Source organism: Serinus canaria, chromosome Z (assembly GCF_022539315.1).
Source record: "Serinus canaria isolate serCan28SL12 chromosome Z, serCan2020, whole genome shotgun sequence".
Lineage (NCBI taxonomy): Eukaryota > Metazoa > Chordata > Aves > Passeriformes > Fringillidae > Serinus > Serinus canaria.
This window is the reverse complement of record NC_066343.1, coordinates 66,099,719-66,119,465: the sequence shown is the minus strand read 5'-3', so window position 1 is coordinate 66,119,465 and position 19,747 is coordinate 66,099,719. Positions and strand designations below refer to the sequence as shown.

At 44.9% G+C, this 19,747-nt stretch overlaps 2 protein-coding genes across 3 annotated transcripts; one reads left to right on the top strand and one right to left on the bottom strand.

Moving 5' to 3' along the window:
* Positions 1-3: 3 nt before the first annotated feature.
* On the top strand, positions 4-14,948 carry ARHGEF39 (Rho guanine nucleotide exchange factor 39). Of its 2 annotated transcripts, XM_030237190.2 has the most exons (11): positions 4-70; positions 1,212-1,304; positions 2,605-2,789; positions 3,685-3,779; positions 4,162-4,282; positions 5,312-5,430; positions 7,552-7,622; positions 9,393-9,521; positions 13,087-13,316; positions 14,189-14,277; positions 14,453-14,948. In XM_030237190.2, the coding sequence occupies exons 3-11, from the start codon at positions 2,643-2,645 to the stop codon at positions 14,466-14,468; spliced, it is 1,017 nt and encodes a 338-aa protein (XP_030093050.1). In that variant the 5' UTR covers positions 4-70; positions 1,212-1,304; positions 2,605-2,642; the 3' UTR covers positions 14,469-14,948. The 2 variants fall into 2 exon arrangements, with proteins under 2 accessions (XP_030093050.1, XP_018778464.1); XM_018922919.3 differs by lacking the exon at positions 1,212-1,304 and having other exon boundaries at positions 13-70.
* A 1,039-nt stretch (positions 14,949-15,987) lies between these two features.
* MRPL17 (mitochondrial ribosomal protein L17) lies at positions 15,988-16,949 on the bottom strand. Its single transcript, XM_050986916.1, has 3 exons — positions 16,700-16,949; positions 16,505-16,573; positions 15,988-16,434 (listed from the first exon to the last, which is right to left on the bottom strand). Exons 1-3 carry the CDS (start codon positions 16,871-16,873, stop codon positions 16,180-16,182), a joined length of 498 nt encoding a protein of 165 aa, XP_050842873.1. The 5' UTR covers positions 16,874-16,949; the 3' UTR covers positions 15,988-16,179.
* Between the last annotated feature and the right edge of the window lie 2,798 nt (positions 16,950-19,747).

Below are 19,747 nucleotides of genomic sequence, written 5' to 3'. Positions count from 1 at the left end.
TGCCCCGCCTCGGGACCGCCCACTGGGGCGGGGCCGCCGTTTGAACGCGGGGCGGCGGCGGGACCGGCAGGTAACGGGCGGCGGGGGTGGCGTGGGGCCGGGGCCATAACCATAGCCATAACCATAACCATAACCGGGACCGCCACCCGTATTGGTGTCGTGTCGTGTCCCGATCTTTACCCGCGGAAAGGTCCTGGGCACGATGAGCCCCTGAATAGCCCAGCCTGACTTTTGTGGTAGCCCCGCTTTAGGCACGAGGCTCAGCTGAATGACCCATAAAAATCCCTTTGACTAAATTAGTCCCTGATTCCACCAAGTATTTCCTGAATCCATGTCGCAGTCAGAGAAAAACATTTGGTTAAAGTTTAGTAAATGTTTTTTTAGTGTGCTCATGTGGTTTGGTTTTTTAATTTTTTTTTTTTTACTGGAAACATTTATTTATTTAAAACATATTTCATTTGATTAAAAAAAAAAAGCCAAAAAACAAACCCAACAAAATAGAACTCTGATAATGAGTAAAATGCTTCGGTTTTGGCCAAGAAAAACTTTCTGTTCAATCCCATGAGACTTTTAATGGATCTTTTCTCATCTGCTGAAAAAATACAGTACCCTTGGTTTTGACTGATCCAAAATACATTTTTAGTTCCCTGCAGCACAGGCGAATTGAAGAAAGGCTAGGTGCGTGTTTTACTTCCAGTATTAACCCCTGCAGTGCTTACCCCTTCAGTCCTCGGAGTGGCTGAGGACTGGCTGTGGGCTCCAGAGTTTCTCCCTTCCCCTTTCTCTCCCACAGTGTGGGATATGTGGCCATGTGTCCCTTGGAGCTGACCCACCCTGTGTTTACACTCCTGAGACACCAAGAGAGGCTGTGCAATAAGAATAGGACATTTTTTGAGGATACTCAAAAAATTTAGAAATGGTGAAAGGGATGCTGCTAATGGTGTACTATACGGCAGTTAACAGTAATAGAGTGATTTTTGAACGTGAGCTGGAGAGAAGCAGGAAAAAAAGAAAGCTGGAAAAAAGAAAGCTGGAGCAGTTCTGTCACTTGTGGGGGAAGTATTTTCTAGTGTACTCACAGGCTGCAGAGAGGTCTTACCCTGCAGACCTCACACAGAATATATTGTGCAATAATGGGAGTGTTAGAACTTCTTCATGTGAGCAGTAGATGGTCAAACCTGGTATAACTTGTTTGTTTTAATTATTATAAGTTAAAGGAAATTGTTCTGCAAAATGAAAGCCTTGACTGCAGTCTGCCCGGGCTAGAGGTGCTCTGCGAATGGCAGTGCTTTAGTCCATTACTGGTGAGTACTTTGCAGCTGCACTTGGATAGAATCATGGAATGGTTTGGCTTGGAAAGGACCTTAGATACCATCTCCTTCCAACAGCCCTGCAGACCTCAAGGACATCTTCCATGGACAGGGTGGTTCAGGCCCCCATCCAGCCTGGCCTTGAACACTTCTGGACTAATGCTAAGGTTAAGGGGGTGTTTCCTGCACTGTTCCTCTCCATCCACACCAGGTCTGCCCTGTTTGACCAAGATGTGGTCTTGGGTAGGCTTGTGGTTGTGCTGCAAGTGAACATGCGGGCAGGCTCTGGAGAAGCTGCTGCTACTATAAAACACTGTGCATGTCCTTCAGCTCTCTGGACTTCTGGCAACTCATTAAATGAGTCCTGGTACTCATCTGAAACTTTTGTTTCAGACATTGATTTATGTATCTGAAATTTCTCTGGAAGATGGTGTTTGACAAATCCCCTTCTCTTTGATGACACATCTTTCTGTATTAGTGTATCTTGTCAATGTGGGAAACAGAACTTTTCAGTGGCAAGTCAGATTCCAGCAAAACTGCAGACTTGATGCTGGCAGACTTGATACTGCCTTTTCATCAAAAGAACAATATCTAACAATATCTAATAATAAGAGATAACAATATCTAATGTTCTGCTAAAACATGCCCCTTTCTCTGAGTGTGATAAACAATGTTTTTCTGTGCAACAAAATCATGATACTGTAGCAGAAGAGCAGAACAAATCATGATACTGGTGTGTTTCACAGCAGTTGCTAGGTCTCTCTTACCTCCAGGAGCACAAAGTACAGTTAGAAAATGACAGAGCAAACCACTGGCTTCTTGGTAACCTCCATGGAAAACAAGCAAGAGCACTCTCTTCTCTTTCCCTGTGGTATGGGGGAAGTCCTGTTACAGTCCCCCACAAGACAAATCTTATGGTTATTTTCTACTCATATCCACAGTACCTCTTCCACCCACAAACTTGCTAGAGTTTAACAAGAATTTCAAGCAAAGAATGGGTAGATCAAGGCGCGGGAAGCAGTGTTTGCACGTGGGATTGTGCACTGAGATTTGCTTGCAGATGAATCACTGTGTACTGCTATTGCTTTCACAGCCTGGTCTCTCTAATGGTGTTCCTCTGATTGATGCAGGGCCCCTGTGCCCACTGGAGGGAATGCAGAAGGAAACTGTTCATAATGGTTGCTGGCAACTGACTGCCCTTATTTCCTAGAGAAACTTGAGTTTTTAGCTCAGAATCCTACCCTGCAACATAGGTTATTCTTTTGTTGTGTGCCCATCTTGCTTGGCTCTCCAGGATCCTTCACCTCCCTGTGTATCAACCCTGGCTCTGCCATGAGTGCCTCATCCCTGCCATTCCTGGTTGGAACAAACACTGTGGAAGACCAGCGGGCTCGCTGGGAGAGAAAGCGCAGCAGGACAGCCAAGGAACTGCTGCAAACAGAACACAAATACCTTGAGCAGCTGGATTTAGTGCTCACAGTGAGTATTTTTGCCCCTTCTGATGTGAGATGCCTTCGGACAGCACACACTTATTCGTGTTGCCCTGGGGAAGGGTGAAGAGCAAGACTGTGGTACATTCCTAATGCATGGGACTCCTGCTGTGGCTGAAAGGGTTTTTTGTTGTTTTTCTTTATCCTCTTCTGTAATATTCGATAGCTCATGGATTTGGCTTTTTGGCCTTGGTCTGTACACAGACAAAACTTTTTAGTTTTGATTGAATAGGGTGCTTGCCCTGAGATGCCTGAGATGTATGAATGGTAGGGACACAGACAAGAAAAAAATTATGAACAAGACGGTGAAAAAAAGATGCATTGGAGGATACTGAAACAGACTCTCTTCAATGCTGTAGTACTGTTCCATGTGTTTACAGTTATGGTCAGAGCTACAAGTAAGGCTTAATCTGATGATGCATATCTTAGGTAGACAGTCACAATATTTGATATCTTTCCAAGCCAGAGAGTGTTCAGGCTGCAACTTCTGGCATCTGCTGTGTGTCACAAGTGGCCTTTGAGTAACCTCAGAGGTTAATAACCTTGGCAGCCTCCCAGTACTTGAAGGGGCTTTTAAAAAAGAGGGAGAGTGACTTTTTACACAGGCACATAGTGACAGGACAAGGAGGAATGATTTTAAATTGGAAGACAGTAGGTTTAGATTAGATATTAGGGAGAAGTTATTTACTGTGAGGGTGGTGAGGCACTGGGACAGGTGGCCCAGAGAAACTGTGAATGCCCCATCCCTGGAAGTGATCAGCCAGTTTGGATAATGTCTCTGACCAGGTGGGAGAAATATAAAGATCCTTTTCAATCCAAACCATTGAGTGATTCTATGATGATTTGTGAATGCTACCTGTTTAATTTTTTTTTTCCCTGTTTAGTACTTTGTGACAATTTTAAAGGCCAAAGGGACGCTGAAGCCAGCTGTGTTGGAAACTATATTTGGACCCCTGGAGTCTTTATATTCAGCCAGCCAGTAAGTGGACATAATATAAAATTACCTTAATTATGTTGGGAGGACTCTATGTTGTTGGTGAAATAAGGCTAACCCCTAGTAAAACAGGCATTCACTTCTAGGACTGCTAGCCTTGGTGGCACTTGGAGGTGTCCCCAGGAAACTCCTGATCTGTACCACATATCTGGGTTCCCAGTTACTGGACAGTGGTTTAAGCTCAATAAGCCTGTTCCACAAGATCTTCTGTGGCTTACTCTCTGGCCTCCAAGCACTAATTTGGTAGAAACTGGATCTGAGGTGGAGAATGGTAAAGGCAGGTGAGCAAAGGAAGGAATCAGAAGGAGCTGTGAAAATGCCGTCAGTAATGTATCCCTCACAAGCTCTCTCTGCTCCTTGTGCACAGTGTTCTGTCACTTCACCTGGAGAAAGGGAATTTGGGACCAGGACTGGAAAATTTTTGTCAGAGTCTGGATCTTTATGGCCACTATGCTGAGAATTTGGAGCTCGCAAATAAAACCTTGAAGGTAAATTTATACTTTAGTCTTCATATGGTTTCTCCTATCCTGTGAAACTGCCACATTCTTCCATTTATCTTCTGTTTCTGGAGAGATCAGTTTTCTTACTTTTTCTGGCTTGATGAAATTCTGGCTTTCTTCCACAATAAAGTGGTGAAAATTTCTCTACTTAGAGTTTCTGATGCCTTTTCAGGTGTTTGTGTATGGATGTGCATATGGTAAGCACTGCTTTCTGAAACAGTGTTCTGTATTTACTCCCACTCCTTCCAAACTGGCAAGTCTAGAGAGTTTCCAGGCTTTCACTACGATACAATGATCTCTTTCTAGGAATTGTCAGGTCTCCAAGTCTTTCCCACTACCACCAAGATACATCCTAGTAGTGGGATTGCCTCTTCCTTCACATTTTTTTTTCTATGTTGAAGATAATTTTTTCTTTCTCACTTATGTTTTCAAATACAACCTGTTTTCAAGAAATTTCTGCAGAATATACATACATACACACACACACATACATTTTTTTTTTTTTTTTTTCCGAAATTCAAAGTCCTGACAACTGTATCTGGAATTTAAACCCCTCAACTCCCAGTTTTGTCCATGCTTGTTCCTAGATGCAGAATGTACTGGTATGTTTCCCTCTTTGTATGCATGTACTCATGCTTTGGATTTTCCAAGAGAAAAGGCCATTTTGGATACTTGTTTTAAAGTGACGGCAATGCGGATGTGCATTGCTTTTTCTTGCAAGGCATGGCAAAAAGCCACAAGTGCACTCCTTGTTTTCCTAACTAGGTCAATCTTCTTTTTTTCTTTAATTTCATGTATGGAGGGGAGATATCACTTCAATTACCCACTGAAATGAACGATCAGGAGAAATGGGCAAGCCATTCCCTAGCCACAAAAGAAGTTGATGCTTGTGGGACTAAACAATGCTTGTGGGAATCCTAAACTCTAAGTTGAAGTGTTCCAACTTCTGGTACAGACTAGGGCACATAGTTCTTTCTGTAGCCTCAAAGCTCAAAATCCCTTTTTTGCTGCACACAGGAGCAAGTGAGGAAAAATAAATCATTCCGGAGGTTTAAGAAACTCCAGGAGACTCGGCCTCAGTTTCAAGGGAGGGAGCTAGAGGATCTGCTTCCTTTGCCCCTGCAGAGGCTCCACCAGTAAGTAAGCAATTGTGAGTCTTCAAAGGATTAGCATAGGAAGGGAAAAAGGATTGTATCACTATCTGTTGCCATGAAAGGGAAAGTTGCCTCAAAATCAGAGCCTAGAGAGAGAATGAAGCAGACCCAAGGATGTGCCTGTAAAGTGGAATCAGTGTACATGGATGAGAGATGATGCAGGAAGGCAGTTGTGTTTAGCCCTGGCTTCCTCCTCTATTTCTTGGGTAGAATTGGACACTTTCTGCTGTCTCAGTAAGCTACTGAAGTTTGGCTTTGAATGAAAGCAAGCTGACTGAAATGCTGCAGAAATGGTGGTCTCTGCCAGCAATGCTTTTGCTCCATTTTTATGCAGAATGCTGACCGGGAGCATTGTGACTATTGGAGATGGCTCTTTTTGGAGAGAAATGAGATTAATGAAGGAGAGCTTCTCTTTCCTCTCTGGTTATCAGGGCCGTATGTTTTCCTCAGATTTGATGCCTATCACATTTGTCTGAGCCTGGACAGTTTCACTCAGGATCACTTCATCTCTCTGTTGAGGCACCAAGCCTTCCAGTTTTCAAGAAATGTTTAGAAAACATCATTGGACAAGTGTGATTTTTTAGGGTTGTCTTAAAAATGCAGAGGCATGAATTGGACTTGATGATCCTTGTGGATGCCTTCCAGTGATCTCTTTCTAGGAACTGTCAGGATATTCTATGATCATCATCTCCCCTTTGAAGAGGCAGACTGACTGCCTGAGCAGGGTGCTGCATGCACTCAAGGGCAGCCCTTTCCTGGGGAGGGTGTGTGTGGGTAATAATGATGGTTTTCTGGGAGCCCAGATTCTGCTGCTATAGATCCAGTAGCTGTTTTCAGCCATGATCTTATCTACATTAAAGCAAATGTAAGAGTTTGAGCACCTCTTTTCTTTGAAAATAACTTGGAGAGGTCATACCACAGTCTTTCATGTAGCTTTTATGTAGTCTTTCATGTAGTGTTTTTAATCAGCTTAGCAGAAGTAAATATGAAACTGATTGGTGGCTTTTTACCGTAATTCTTTGGATAATTGTTTTAAATTTGCAAAACAGCAGTATATTTGTGTTACATGGTTTTCTGGGGTCCCAGGGTGAGGGAAGAGACGAGACAGTTGGCTCCATGCATCAGAAGGCTTGATTTATTATGATATGATATATAAGACATAAAAACTATACTAAAAGAATAAAGCTAGAGATTTCACTACTAAGGCTATCCTAAGAATAGAAAAGAATGTGTAAACGAAAAGTTTTCTCAGCTCGAAACACTGGACAGGTGCCCCGTGATAGGCTCTCAACTGGAAACAGTCCGACGGGGCCAATCAGAGATTTTCCTGTGGCATTCCACAGCAGCAGATAAGAATTGTTTACAGTTTGTTCCTGAGGCTTCTCAGCTCTCAGGAGAGGAAAATTCTTAAGTAAAAGATTTTTCATAAACTATGTCGGTGACATATTTGTTGCTGTCCAACTATTTGAAAAAAATGTGAGCTTTTTGAAAGAAAGTCCAATTATTTTCATTAATCAGTTCTATCAAGTTCCAATTTCTTTAAAACTCTATTAACATATGCACTAGGTCATATGAGTTCTGCCAGTTTCTGAATCTGTTCAGTTCCTTCTATTTGACTTTACTGGGAGAAGCATTTGCAGACATCTTATCCTCTTCAGTAAAGACTGGAAAGGAAAAAAGAAAAAAGCGAGTCCTAGTTCTTATAGAAATGCCTTTATTTTCTTGTGTGGGCAGGAAACATGGTATGAATACCACCATTCATATACTATTAAAGTACATAGTTCAAAGAGCAATTTGTTGCCTATTGAAGGTAATAACAAAACATGTGGATCCTGAGACAGCCTCATGATCTTAAGTGATTTGTGAGTCTGTTTCTATTGGATCCCCAGAAAAAGCCAAAGGTTTGCAGATGTACAAAATACTTGGGTTATTTTAGCTGAGATATTTGATGATAAAATGAAATCATGAAGTGTGACCAGAACTGCCTGGTTAGGCTTACTCTGTCTCCTGGCTGAGTGTTATTCACTGTGCTGCTACTAACAGGAGGTGCTGCTGCTGTTCCTGGTATCTTGTTGTGAATTAAACCTGCTCTCTCCACCTCAGGTACAAGCATTTCTTCAGAGACCTGTTGGAGAACACCAGCCCAGACACTGCTGAGTACCAGAAACTTGCAAGTAAATGCTGGCACTTTGATCAATGATACACTCCTTGCTAAGACTATCTTGACTCCCACCTACTGCCTGGTTTCAAAGGAAAAAAATCTTCCTCCGTCTCTGGGGTTCTAATGGATTATTATTTTCCTTCTCCATCTTGATCAAGATATCCCTGAGAACATGTTAGGATATCCCTGAGAACATGTTAGGAATAAAAATATAGGGTAACTGCCTGTGAAAATGGCCTAATATTTTGGTTGGAGAAATGGCAGCTGTTTTTTTCTTTAAATACTTTGCTGCTTGTGAGGCACTGGAACAGGTAGCTCAAGGAATTTGTTGATGCCCCATTCCCGGAAGAGTTCAAGGCCAGGCTGGATATGGTCCTGATCAATGTGGTATATTTGAAGGTGTCCCTGCCCATGGCAGGCAGGTAAGAACACGATGATCTTTAAGGTCCCTTCCAAGCCAAACCATTCTCTGACTCTCTTGCTGACATGCCTCAATTTTCTAGGATAATTCATGACCTTCTTGCTATATCCAGTCACTAGAGGTGTCCCCCAGGGCTCAGTATCAGGGTCAGTCCTTGTGTGATGTCTTAATCAATGATCTGGACAAGGGGAATCGAGAGCCCCTCAGCCAGTTTGCATTTGGCACCAAGCTGGGTGTGAGTGCTGACCTGCTGGAGGGCAGGGGGGCTCTGCAGAGGGATCTGCACAGGCTGGATCCATGGGCCGGGGCCAATTGTGTGAGGTGCAACCAGGCCAAGTGCTGGCTCCTGTCCCTGGGTCACAACAAGCCCCTGCAGCTCCAGGCTGGGACAGCGTGGCTGGAAAGCTGCTGAGTGGGAAAGGGCCTGGGGGTGCTGGTCAGCAGTGGCTGGACACGAGCCAGGGTGTGCCCAGGGGGCCAGGAAGGCCAAGGACATCCTGAATGGATCAGCAATGGTGTGGCCAGCAGGAGCAGGGCAGTGACTGCCCCTCTGTGCTGGGCACGGGTGAGGCTGCACCTCAAATGCCATGTCCAGTTTTGAGCCCTTCACTGCAGGAGAGACACTGAGGTGCTGGAGCAAGTTCAGAGGACGGGAACAGAGCTGGAGAAGGGTCTGGAGCATGAGTCCTGTAAAATGTGCTGAGGGAGCTGGGGGTGTTTAGTCAGGAGAAAAGGGGTGACCTGATCACTCTCTAGAAGTACCTGAAAGGAGGTTGTGGCCAGCTGGGGATTGGCCTCTTCTCCCAGATAAGAAGCAACAGCATGAGAGAAAATGGCCTCAAGCTGTGCTAGGGGAAGTTCAGAATGGACATTGGGAGGCATATCTTCATGGAAAGGGTTGTTAAACACTGGAATGGACTGCCCAGGGAAGTGGTAGAATCACCATCACTGAAAATGTTCAAGAAATGACAATCAATAATCTACTTGACAAGTTAGTATTCAATCCTAGGTTAACTCAGTTATCTTAGTAGTCTTTTTCAATCTAAATCATTCTATGGTTTTTACAAGCAGTTAACACCACTTGTAGGGCATTTTCCTGTTTTTGCTTCCAAATCCAGGAAATTAGTCCTCTGTTTGATGTTTCATTGGCAAATTTAATTTGTTACTTGAATTGTTAGTTGGAAAGAGGCCTCTTGAGGTGACTTAGTCCAGTCTTTCACAGAAATTCCTGAATAAAGCTGTTGTTAATACTTGGTTTAAAACTTTTCTTCTTAATTTCATGCTGTCTTTTCTTAGCAAGATGTACAAGGTGAAATACACATTCATTTGTGATAACTTCAAAGTGTGCTGCTATAATTTCAGAGACTGTGAAATCTGTTTGTGAGGTATCTCACTGGGTCCAAGACATCTTTGATAAGAGAGAGAACTCCTTGCAGCTACTTCGGGTTCAGAAATTGCTCAAAGGACAAAAAACTCAGGTTTTGGCTGCAGGTGGGTCTTGCTGACAACTCTGTTTTTCTTCTGCCATGCTGAGATACGTGTACATATGTTCTCCTTCACCTCTGACTCAACTCACATTAACCAGTTTTACCCTTCTGCTCAAATTCCAGATAGGAGATAAAGGAGTATGACTACTAATTCAAGCATTCTTTTTTTTTTTTTTTTTTTTTTTTTTAATTAAGAATTTTTGAGTAAGGATAAGCAACAGCTTAATTGCCTGACATTCAGATAGGAGAAGATGATGACATGTGGTTAGAAAGTTAGGAACCCAAGAAGATCAGGAGTGTGAGTCCTGGGTGGGAATAAAGGAGAGACACTAAATTCTTTTGGCAGAGTGTAAGCAGTGGCATTATCCCTACTCCATTGCAGGAACCACAGATTCCTGAGTGTCAAGGGCACAAGAACTGTGTTGTTGTTTACATTAAGCTACATTAAGATTAATGGCATTTTGCACTCACCCTTCACATGAAGAATTTTTTTTTTTATCTGCATGGTTAAACTGAGCCAGAAATCACTGTGTTTGTGTTGATTGTTGAGATAGTTAAAGCCACAGCCGCTGGCTTGTAAGAACATTTAAATGGATAGGTTTCTTATGTGACTGGATGCTCTCCATGCCCAGACCACACTCTGAGCTATGTAGGGAGTATTGTGAGAAATGTGCCCAGTCTGAGCAATTATGAGATGGTCATTTGGGGCTTCACCTGTAGCCTCACTCAACTCTGCTATTGCAGAGGTTATCCAGGCACAGTGCTGCAGCTGCAGAGGAGTGTTAAAGTCACTGTGTGTGAAGGTCTCTAATGCAAGAACCTCCATGTACTTGTGAATGTGGTTGTAATTAACACATGGATTTCGGGATGAAAAAATCTTTCCCTACTGGGATGGGGAAAAACTCAGAAGGGTAACACTGACAAAGCTTATGGGCTGAGATAAAGACAGTTTAACAAGTAAAGCATAAGCTGTTCATGCAAGCAAAGCCATGCAAGGAATTCATCCCCCACCTTCCATGGGCGGGAAGGTGTTCAGCTATTCCAAGGAAAGAGGTCTGACCAGGGCTCTACCACACATTGTGGTTACCTGGAAGGACAAGAGCCATCACTTTAAAACTCCTCCCTTTCCTTCTTTCCCCAGCATAACAGGCTGAACATGATGCCATATGATATAGAATGTCCCTTTGGGGATTTTGGATCAGCTGTCCCAGCTCTGAGCCTTCCCATGTTCATGTGCATTCCCAAGCTCTTCACTTGTAGCTTGAGGAGCGGAAAAGACCTTGATGCTGAGCATTGACTACACAGAAATAAAGAAAAGATCCCTGTGTCATCATTAGTGTTTTCAGTGCAAATCCAAACCAGCCACTATGGCAAAAAATAACTCTATCCTAGCCAAACCAACACAGGTAGAACAAAGGTTACTTATCAGAGGTTATTCTCAAAGATGCTCAGTCAATGGGCAAATTAATTTACAGTTCTCTTTCCTGTCCTTAGAATATGTTGGTGCTGCCAGGTGAAAGGGAGCTAACACAGGTATGCTCTGCTTATGCTGAGCAGAAGCATGTGTGGAGGTGCCTGGGCACACTTGGGTAGTGTGTAAGTAAAAAGGTCAATCAGTTATTCTCATTAATGTTAGAACTAATAAGATAACACCATGAAAACAAACAAACAAACACCCCAAAACAGTATAACTAGACCAGAGATGGCTATTGTTTCAAAGTGTTTGGTCCACTGATTATTTTTGTCTCTGAAAATTCTGAGATGTGGTAGGATGAGTGTTGAGGGTCAGTAAAGGCATTTCCATTATCTAGGACAGAGAATTCTTGTAGTCAGGTTTTCCATTGGCTGGAGTTTCATAGTTACCATTGGAAATGAGAAGCACAAATGTAAGAGGCAGCTGCGGCTTGCTAGTTTTGGGCCAGCTTTCCAGAAACAAAATAGCTTTTGCAGGACAGTCAAGATTGTGTCCTATTGCCAGGAAGGAACAGGACAGAAAACAAAATGCTGTAGGTTCAGAACAAAGGTGGAGTGTTGGAGATGGGTATCTCACATTTTCCAGCATCTCTGAGATGTCCTGCTCCGAGGGAGGAGACCCTGCTTTTCTTGCTGCCTTCCACATTCAGGACAAATACTGTATCAGCCAGAACTGCCTCCTTAACTGAGCACATTGTTCTGCTATCCAGAGCTTCCCCTGGGATATTTTCTTGCCCTTCTTTCACAACAACTTCCTAGAATTTGTACACCTGGGAATCCTGGACATGGATCTTTATTCCAAGCCTTCCAGTACAGTCTGGGTCAGATTGTATGCCTGTGAGTCTGATCACACCACAGCCTGAGGGAAACAGCTCCCAGCCTAGCCCTATGCTTCTGACACCTTCCTCACATTTGCTTTTTAAAACCTGGATTGATTCCTGCCCCTCACCCTTCTCTTCCTCAGTTTCTTATTCAGGTAAGAAGAGTGGTTCCAGTGGAATAAGCTAAGCAGGAATTCACTCACTTCTTTGTTTTGTGACTGTAGCATTCTGATAAGACACAATCCACAACAAAAGCAACACTGTATTTTTATTCTGAAAGGTATTTGTGGCTCATGCTGAAGCTAAGGCCTGAAAGAGTGACTGAAATTCCCTGGCTGATGTTTCCTAAACAAGATCAGGTGGTAATACCTTGTTATGGATTTACAGTTTTACAAATAATATTACTGGCAGGTGTCCTCATAATTCTCATGAGTTGATGGCTATCTTCCACAATAATCTTAGTAAGAAGTCCCGCTTTATTTTATTTATTCCATTATTTTTTTAAATTTCTGCGTACAGCTAGGCTTATCAAATTGTTTTGATTATTTCCCTCCTGCTTTCTTTTGCTCTTGTTTTATCACAATTAATTCCTGTCACGTGGATGACACTGGGCTCTTTTTCGCAAGAGACATTGATAAGGTTGCCTATTCAGATGTTCCTCATTTTCTGTCTCCTTTCATGCCTTCTCTTTAGAACAGTAATCTGCAATCTGTATTCACTTGGCTACTGTAGGTCTGTATATAGTTAGATGACCTGTGAAATATGGTTTTGTTTTCTTTATTTGAGGTTATTTGAGCTTATTTATTTTATTAGCACACACAAAACAAGGAAAAAATTATAAGTTTTCAAACCTGAAGCTAGTTTCTGTTATACCACTAATGACAAACAACTGGGCAACACAATTTGAGACAGTTCGTGTTGTGTTTTCTGAAGACTTATGTTAATTTAAAAGTATGCATACCGTTCTCAGTGGTTTTGTTCTGATCACTTTAAACAGTCTTGCGTATGATAATATACTCTTAGCTAAAATAGTAGATTTTAACAACTTCAGCTGCTCCTCATATACTAAATGTTTTGGGCTGGTTTCTGCTATCGGCGCTGGTGGGCTGGACCCAGCTGACATCCAGTGCCTTCTAGCGGCTGGAATTGACGTTGAACACGGCAACTTACAAGGGTGGCTCACCCTGTATTCCTGTTTGTCTCATTACATCCTTTACTTTTTATTCCTGCCCGCCCTCAGATCTCACAGCTTCTCTGTTTCTCCGCCATGCCCAGGGCGCTGGTATATCCGGGAAGGCTGGCTTTTGGTGGTGCCTGCAAAGGGAGAAGAACTGAAGCGCAGGATGTTCTTCCTGTTCTCTGATATCCTCATTGCAGCGAAGCCCTGCCACCCACTGCACCTGCTGAACTCCAACAAACTGTCCTGCCAGGCTGTCTACCCGCTCCACCAGTGCCAAGTGGATAAAGTGTTCGGCCACACATGGAGCCAGGGAGGGCTCCTCAGTGTAAGTCTTCCCACCTGTGCCAGGCAGAAGTGCCAGTGGAGTCAGCCCTGTAAACAGGGGTTTAAACAGGGTCCCTCAGCAGCAGAGGGACCAAGATGATCACAGTGGTGACAAAATGCAGTGAGCAAGTCTGAGTTAGGACAACCCTTCCCTTCTTGAGTGATGTAGGTACTTTTCCTTTCATGGCGTGGAGCCTCCTACACACTCTGGGGTTACAGGCTGCTGGTTGCTTCACTTAGCTCAGGTGAGGAGGTTCCACCAAGACTCTGACATGCTCTCATCGGAGCCACAGGTCTGGGGGGCAGCCCCACACTCACGTGACAATGAATTAGAGATTACAGACTGAACACCTAGAAAAACGGAGAATGAAAAAGATGCAGATGTTATTACAACAGATATTGTGCATCTAACTCCCTGAGGGCTGCAGATTCCTTGACAGGGACCAGAGTCTTCCGTAGGGGCATCAAGGTCAGCTGTTCCAAGGTTGCACCCTGGACTGTGTTAGCTTTTTTCTTATGAGCTATGACAAAAAGCTCTTTGAGCAAGGTGTCACCTGTAGATGATGGTAGTGGAAGGCCCCCTAGGGATATGGAATGTTGCAGAAAACCGGATGAGCTGCTGAGAATTCTAATTGCTCACTCCAAACAGGTCAGAATGAGCTGTCAACTTTGACTGGAAACAACGGACAAGAGTGGCACTTGTTCTGTACTGTACAGTCTCTGGCTTCACTCAATATTAAGACTAATTTTTTTTGTGTGGGACGAAAGAGGGTAAAAATCAGAATGCAGGGACTGAATTCAGTGGTGATGATTTTCCTTTTACTCCAGTTGCTGCCTTGGCAAGGAATGCCACAAATTCTGCTTGTCTTTCAGCTTTCCTTTCCACACAAGACACTACTGTTGATGTCCAGCAACCAACAAGAGATCGATGACTGGTACCGGAGTCTCACAGCTGTGGTCAGGTGGGCATCCAGGTTCCACAGGTGGAGGAGGACAGGACATAGAAGTGACCATTGGACCTGTGTGTGGTTATAAGGGCGATGGAAGCAGCCTGATCCTGGCATCCAGGACACAAGGGAATAATGAGGACAGATCTCCCTTATTAACTGTGAATTTCCCCTTTGTTTTCCTCTACAGGCAGCTGAAAGCCTGACCCACCTGAGTACAAGACAGACTGGCAAGACAACCACCCTCATAGCAGAAGCTTCCACAATCTTATAAAATATTCAGGGATATATAGTAGCACTGAATTGAGAAGGACTATGCACTGTGTTTGTGAGATGATGAATGCTTTGTTAGCTGCCCTAACGTTCATACAGATATGCAAAAAAAAGCATTTGTGCACAAAAAAACCCCATGTATCAAAGATTTCCCCCAATTTAGCTTAGAAGCTTCTAGCTTTTTTGCACTTTAGTAAACTCAAGATAACTTAAGGTCAAGCAGATGGAGTGTGACTTGTTTTCCCTCATTAAATGTTTTTTTGTATTTTGTTAAAGCCTCAGCATAGACTTTAAACAATGTGGAAGTTGTGTAGCAGTTTGGTTCAGAAAACATCTCTTTGAATACAGTCAACTGCCAAGAGAACAATTTCAAGGTTCTTAGAAACACATAGATTAAAGTCTGTCTGACAGACCTTGTAGCAGTTTGACTGTTTTTTCTTCTTCCTTAAGCAGTACCACTCATCTTTAATTTCTCACTGGCATTTATTAAAATAGAACTGGTACTGTGTGAGAGAAGTGTCTCAAAGAGAGAATATATAATGGGGTTCTTTGTCTTTCCATACAATTAGCTTGCTACACTGGGCCACTTGTATAAATCTCTTAAGTTTGTGAAACTTGGGAGGAAGAAATGCAACAAAGTTTAAGAAGCCACACTTGTTCCACTGCATTTTGCCAAGAAAGGTTGAGCCAGGTGTTCTTGAAGTCCCTTCAGCTGGGTACTCTATCCTGTGATTTTACATTTGGGTTTTGTTTTGGGTTTTTCTCACTTCAAAGTTACAGCTAGGACTTTCAAGAACTAGCTGTGCCTGAAATTAAAGACAAAGCTAACAAATTAAGATTCTTATTGCTCAGCAGTTATATCACTGAAAAAGTTCTGCTACTCCCCCTTTTTGTACCAAGAGAGTAATAGAGATGTCTAGCAATCCTGCCTCTGAAGCTGGGGTGTCTGACAAGCTCTTGCTGGATTACTATGACTCATGCCTATGTTACCTCCTTATAAGACAAGTTTCTTCTGTTGTCTCTTTATAATACTTAGCTCAGTGTTACCATCCTCTTTGCAGTCAGTGCTTTTCAAACAGCAGAAGTATCTTATTTCTCACCAAACTTCCTACTCTGAAATGCTGAACACTAGCTCCTACAACACACTGTTAGCAAATCCATTTTTCTGGAATAAGCTATTAACTTAACAAGCGCAGGAATTATGCTGAGTCAGGGGAGGTTTATGTCGGACATTAGGAAGAATTTCTTCACAGAAGGGATGAATAGACACGAAGGATGTGGTGGAGTCATGGTCCCAATCACACCTGGAGACGTTAAAATCAAGACTGGATATGGCACTTAGTGCCATAGTCTGGTTGACACGGTGGTGTTTGGTCATAGGCTAGATTTGATAACTTCAGAGGTCTTTTCTGCCCTAAATGATCTTCCGAACACAACTCAAATACAAGCAAACCGAATTTCTGAACAAAGTTTATTTACACAAAAAATACCAATCATCACGGCTCCCAGCTCGATTTCCTTCTCCCGCTGAGTCTCTCTTCAAACCACTCGAAGCAGCCAATAAACTCAGCAGCCCTCAACACGGCAACTTCCATCACCCTCCTGCCCCACCTGCCCTTCCCTTCCCTCGGGCACGGGGGGGCCCTAGACGGGGGTGCCCCGGGCCCGCTGCGCGTCCTGCCGGTAGCCCTTGAGCAGCTGGTTCAGCAGCGTCTTGTCGGAGTGGCGGCGCGGGCGGACGAGCGGCGGCAGCGGGTTCCCCTTCAGCTCGATCACCGCCATCTTAGCGCGGTCCAGCCCGTCCCGGTTGGGGATCTGCAGCAGGCGCGTGTAGCTGCCGGGGTGCGGCTGGAAGCGGGGCGCCAGCACCTTGAACAGCTTGTGGATGAGGTCCTTCTCCTGCGGGGCGGCACGCTCAGCCCCGGTTCCGCGACGGGCCGGGACCGATGTGGGGCTGGGGGGTACTTACGGTCAGCCAGAAATCCGCCATGCGCATGGCGCGCTCGTCCTTGTCCCCCCGCTTGGCGTAGTCGATGAGCTGCGGGGAGGAAGGAGGTGGCGAGTCAGGAGAGAGGCGGCGGGTGAGGAAGGAGGCGGTGGGTCAGGGTGCCTCGGCCGCCCCCCGGCCCGGCCCGGCCCGGCCCGGCGCGGTGCCGCCGCTCACCCGCTCGGCGTAGCCGCGCATCTCGTCGGCCCGCGCCCAGGGCGTCTCGATGCGCTCATGGCGCACCAGCGCTGTCACCAGGTTCCGCAGCAGGTCCAGGCGCGACCGCGGGCTGAGCCCGAGCCGCCGGTATACGCGGCCATGCGAGATGGCAGCAGCCACCGACAGCCGCATCCCGCCGACCGACCGACCGACAGATGGCCCGACAGACCGCTCCCTCCCGGCAGCGCCCGGGCGCCGCGCAGCGCGCCGGGAGCTGTAGTCACAGCCAGAGTCCCGTAGTCCCGGAACGGGTCAGGTGGGAGAAGCTCCACGGCGGGATACCGGGTCCAGCCTCCCTGCTCGAACAGGGTCGTCCTGGAGCACACGGCACAGCAACGCGTTCGTGCAGTTCTTGAGTATCTCGCATAAGGGAGACTCCGCAGCCTCTCCGGGAAATCTGTTTCAGTGCTCCGTCACACGAACGGGTAAAGAAGTTCTTCCTCCTGCTCAAGTGGAACTTCCTGTGCACCGTTTCGGTCCGTTGTCCCGTGTCCTACCGCTCGGCATCACCGAACAGAGCCTGGTCCATCCCCTGACCCCTGCCTGCAGACACCGACAGACGTGGATGAGGTCCTCTCTCAGTCTCCTCTGCAGGATGAACATGCCCAGCTCCCGCAGCCTTTTCTCATAAGAGACACTCCAGCCCCTTAATTCCTTTTGCCACCCTCCGCTGGACCCGCTCCAGGAGCTCCCGTCTCTCTGGCGCTCAGGAGCCCAGAACTGGACGCAGCGCTCCATGCTGAGTAGAGGGACACGATCACCTCCCGCGCCCTGCTGGCGCTGCTCTTCCTCACGGAGTTCAGCCCGCAGCCGCATACCGGGACCTCTTACCGGGACAGGGAGCCGGGGCAGACCCGGCGGAGCAGGGAGATGCTTGCGGGCGCGAAGGAGCCGCGCCGCGGCCATCCAGTGTCCCGGCGGTCCTCTGTTAGTTCTTTTTAAAACTATCGGATGTAAGTTAATTAAACAAGTAGATTTAAAAATGTCTGACTTTAATACAATGCTGTGTAACTGGTTAAAAGGAAAAGGACTGCATCGTGTCATACGAATACAATCTGGCTTTCCCCAAATGCACACATCAAGTAACTGAGATCCTGCTTTCCGTGAATTCTTGACAGTTCTGTTCTGTTACCCTTATACAGTCATGGAATAATACTACTAGCAGCATCCTCAGTACAGCCGGGAACTCCATTGTCTACCTTTTCATTCCTGGATCTGCTAACCATAGATTTTTGTCTTTAACACTTTGCTTCCACTATCTACTTTCTAAAACCGAAGACGGCTATTACTATGACTATTCCAACATTTTCTCATTTTTTTCTTTCTTCCCCCCCACCCCCCGTCATGTTTCACTATGATTTATAGGTACTTTTCGTTTTACTTTGTCTACACATTTACCCTCATATCGAGGATCCTGGATCCTGGCGGTGGAGTAGGATTCTGCCAGGGATGACAGCCCATCCGGCGTGGTGCCAGCCCTGTCTCTGCCCTTGAGGCACTGCGCAGGCAGCGTGGGCTCTGCAGGGACGAAGGGACAAGATCAGCTCCTCGCTTACCTTCCTCAGCTATCGGACACAGCCCGCAGGATGCTCCTGGAGCTCAGGGGAGGGGCTCGACTGCATGGATGCGAGGGGCAGGCAAGGCCTGATGGAGTCTATGTGTTGTTCCCCCTTTTCCCCATGACCGGTGGCAGGATGCCGGAGAGCTCCGGATCCCAGTACCGCATCCCCGGGCTGTGCAGAAGCTGCGTGCCCCCGGCAGCGTGGGGTGGGACTGATGGATCCAGCCTCGTGTAGCCCTAATGTGGCACAGGAGCCACCATTCATGCACACAGGTGGCTGTGTGCTTTATTCTCACAAAGACTGAAACCCACCCCAGCTTGCAAGAGCTCATGTCCCGGAGTCAAAGAACTATGGCAGTATTGTTCAGCTCCAAGAAAAATGCTAGAAGGCAGTGTCAGGAGATTTCCTGCCATCTGTTTCTTCCAGCCAACATCACTGTGTTTCAGAGAAAGGGCAATGTGTAATAAAAAGCAGCTACCAACAGTGTAAGAAAAAATATCTTTGTTATTATGAATACATCATAAAATCACAGTCATCTTATACACATTTTAGTATTTTATATATAAATAAAGTGAACAGTAGAGTTATTGGAATGTGTAAAAGGAACAAACATACAGTTTTTTTAAAGTGTGAAATTAACAGAGAATTGGACCCCATCCCCACCTTTTGTTGCTGCTCTGGGACTTGATACAATAGCTCTGAAAAACTTCTAGGCAGAAGGCTATGCAAGCTGTGATACTAACAGTAACTCCAGGCACCACCCTAATTCCATTTACAATCAGTTTTTCTCCCCTTTTCTTATTTAGCCTGACTGTATAGGAATTCTTGTGTGTCAGAACTACAGCTTTGCAAGAAAGACTAAACCTTTTTGTACTTGGCACAGTATTGAAAGAAAACATTTCTCAAGATTCATGATTTTGTTAAACCCATTAAAAATCAGAATTTTCTTATCACTACACACTCTTGCAAATGTTCCCATTAAATATATTTCTAATATTAATAAAATAACAAATTCTTCATTATCCTTCTGCTTATAATTTGATGCTTAACATCAAAATAATATTTCTTTCTAATAAAATTATACATACCATTTATATGAAACAATGTTGTCATGTGCATAAGCCTGGTAATGAGACTAGCCATGAGTGTAGAAGTTTCTACTTTCTTGTTTTGGATTCTTGGGAGAGTTTGTTGTTTTTGGAGCCACAGAGTAATAAATAATTTGCAAGGTAACGACTTCTTTGGCTACCAGTAACAAAACTTAAGATTGGAATTGATTCCTCTACTCTGGCTTTATGAAACATTTGGTATGCTGAAGAAAATGACACTTTTCTGAATCTTTATGTGTTTACCCCACAATCTGAATGAAATGTTGCTGATGCAATGTTTTATGAGTTACCACACAGGTAATCAGAAATTAAAAAGTTCCATGCAAAGATTTCAG

Bases quoted from the DNA above. Each gene is read 5' to 3' on its own strand.
- ARHGEF39 (XM_030237190.2), top strand. From the start codon at position 2,643: ATGAGTGCCTCATCCCTGCCATTCCTGGTTGGAACAAACACTGTGGAA. The intron at 4,283-5,311 runs GTAAATTTATAC...TGCTGCACACAG, and splicing joins TCGCAAATAAAACCTTGAAG to GAGCAAGTGAGGAAAAATAA. The intron at 5,431-7,551 runs GTAAGTAAGCAA...TCTCCACCTCAG, and splicing joins CCCCTGCAGAGGCTCCACCA to GTACAAGCATTTCTTCAGAG.
- MRPL17 (XM_050986916.1), bottom strand. From the start codon at position 16,873: ATGCGGCTGTCGGTGGCTGCTGCCATCTCGCATGGCCGCGTATACCGG. The intron at 16,574-16,699 runs GTGAGCGGCGGC...TCCTCCCCGCAG, and splicing joins TGCGCGGCTACGCCGAGCGG to CTCATCGACTACGCCAAGCG. The intron at 16,435-16,504 runs GTAAGTACCCCC...GCCGCCCCGCAG, and splicing joins TGGCGGATTTCTGGCTGACC to GAGAAGGACCTCATCCACAA.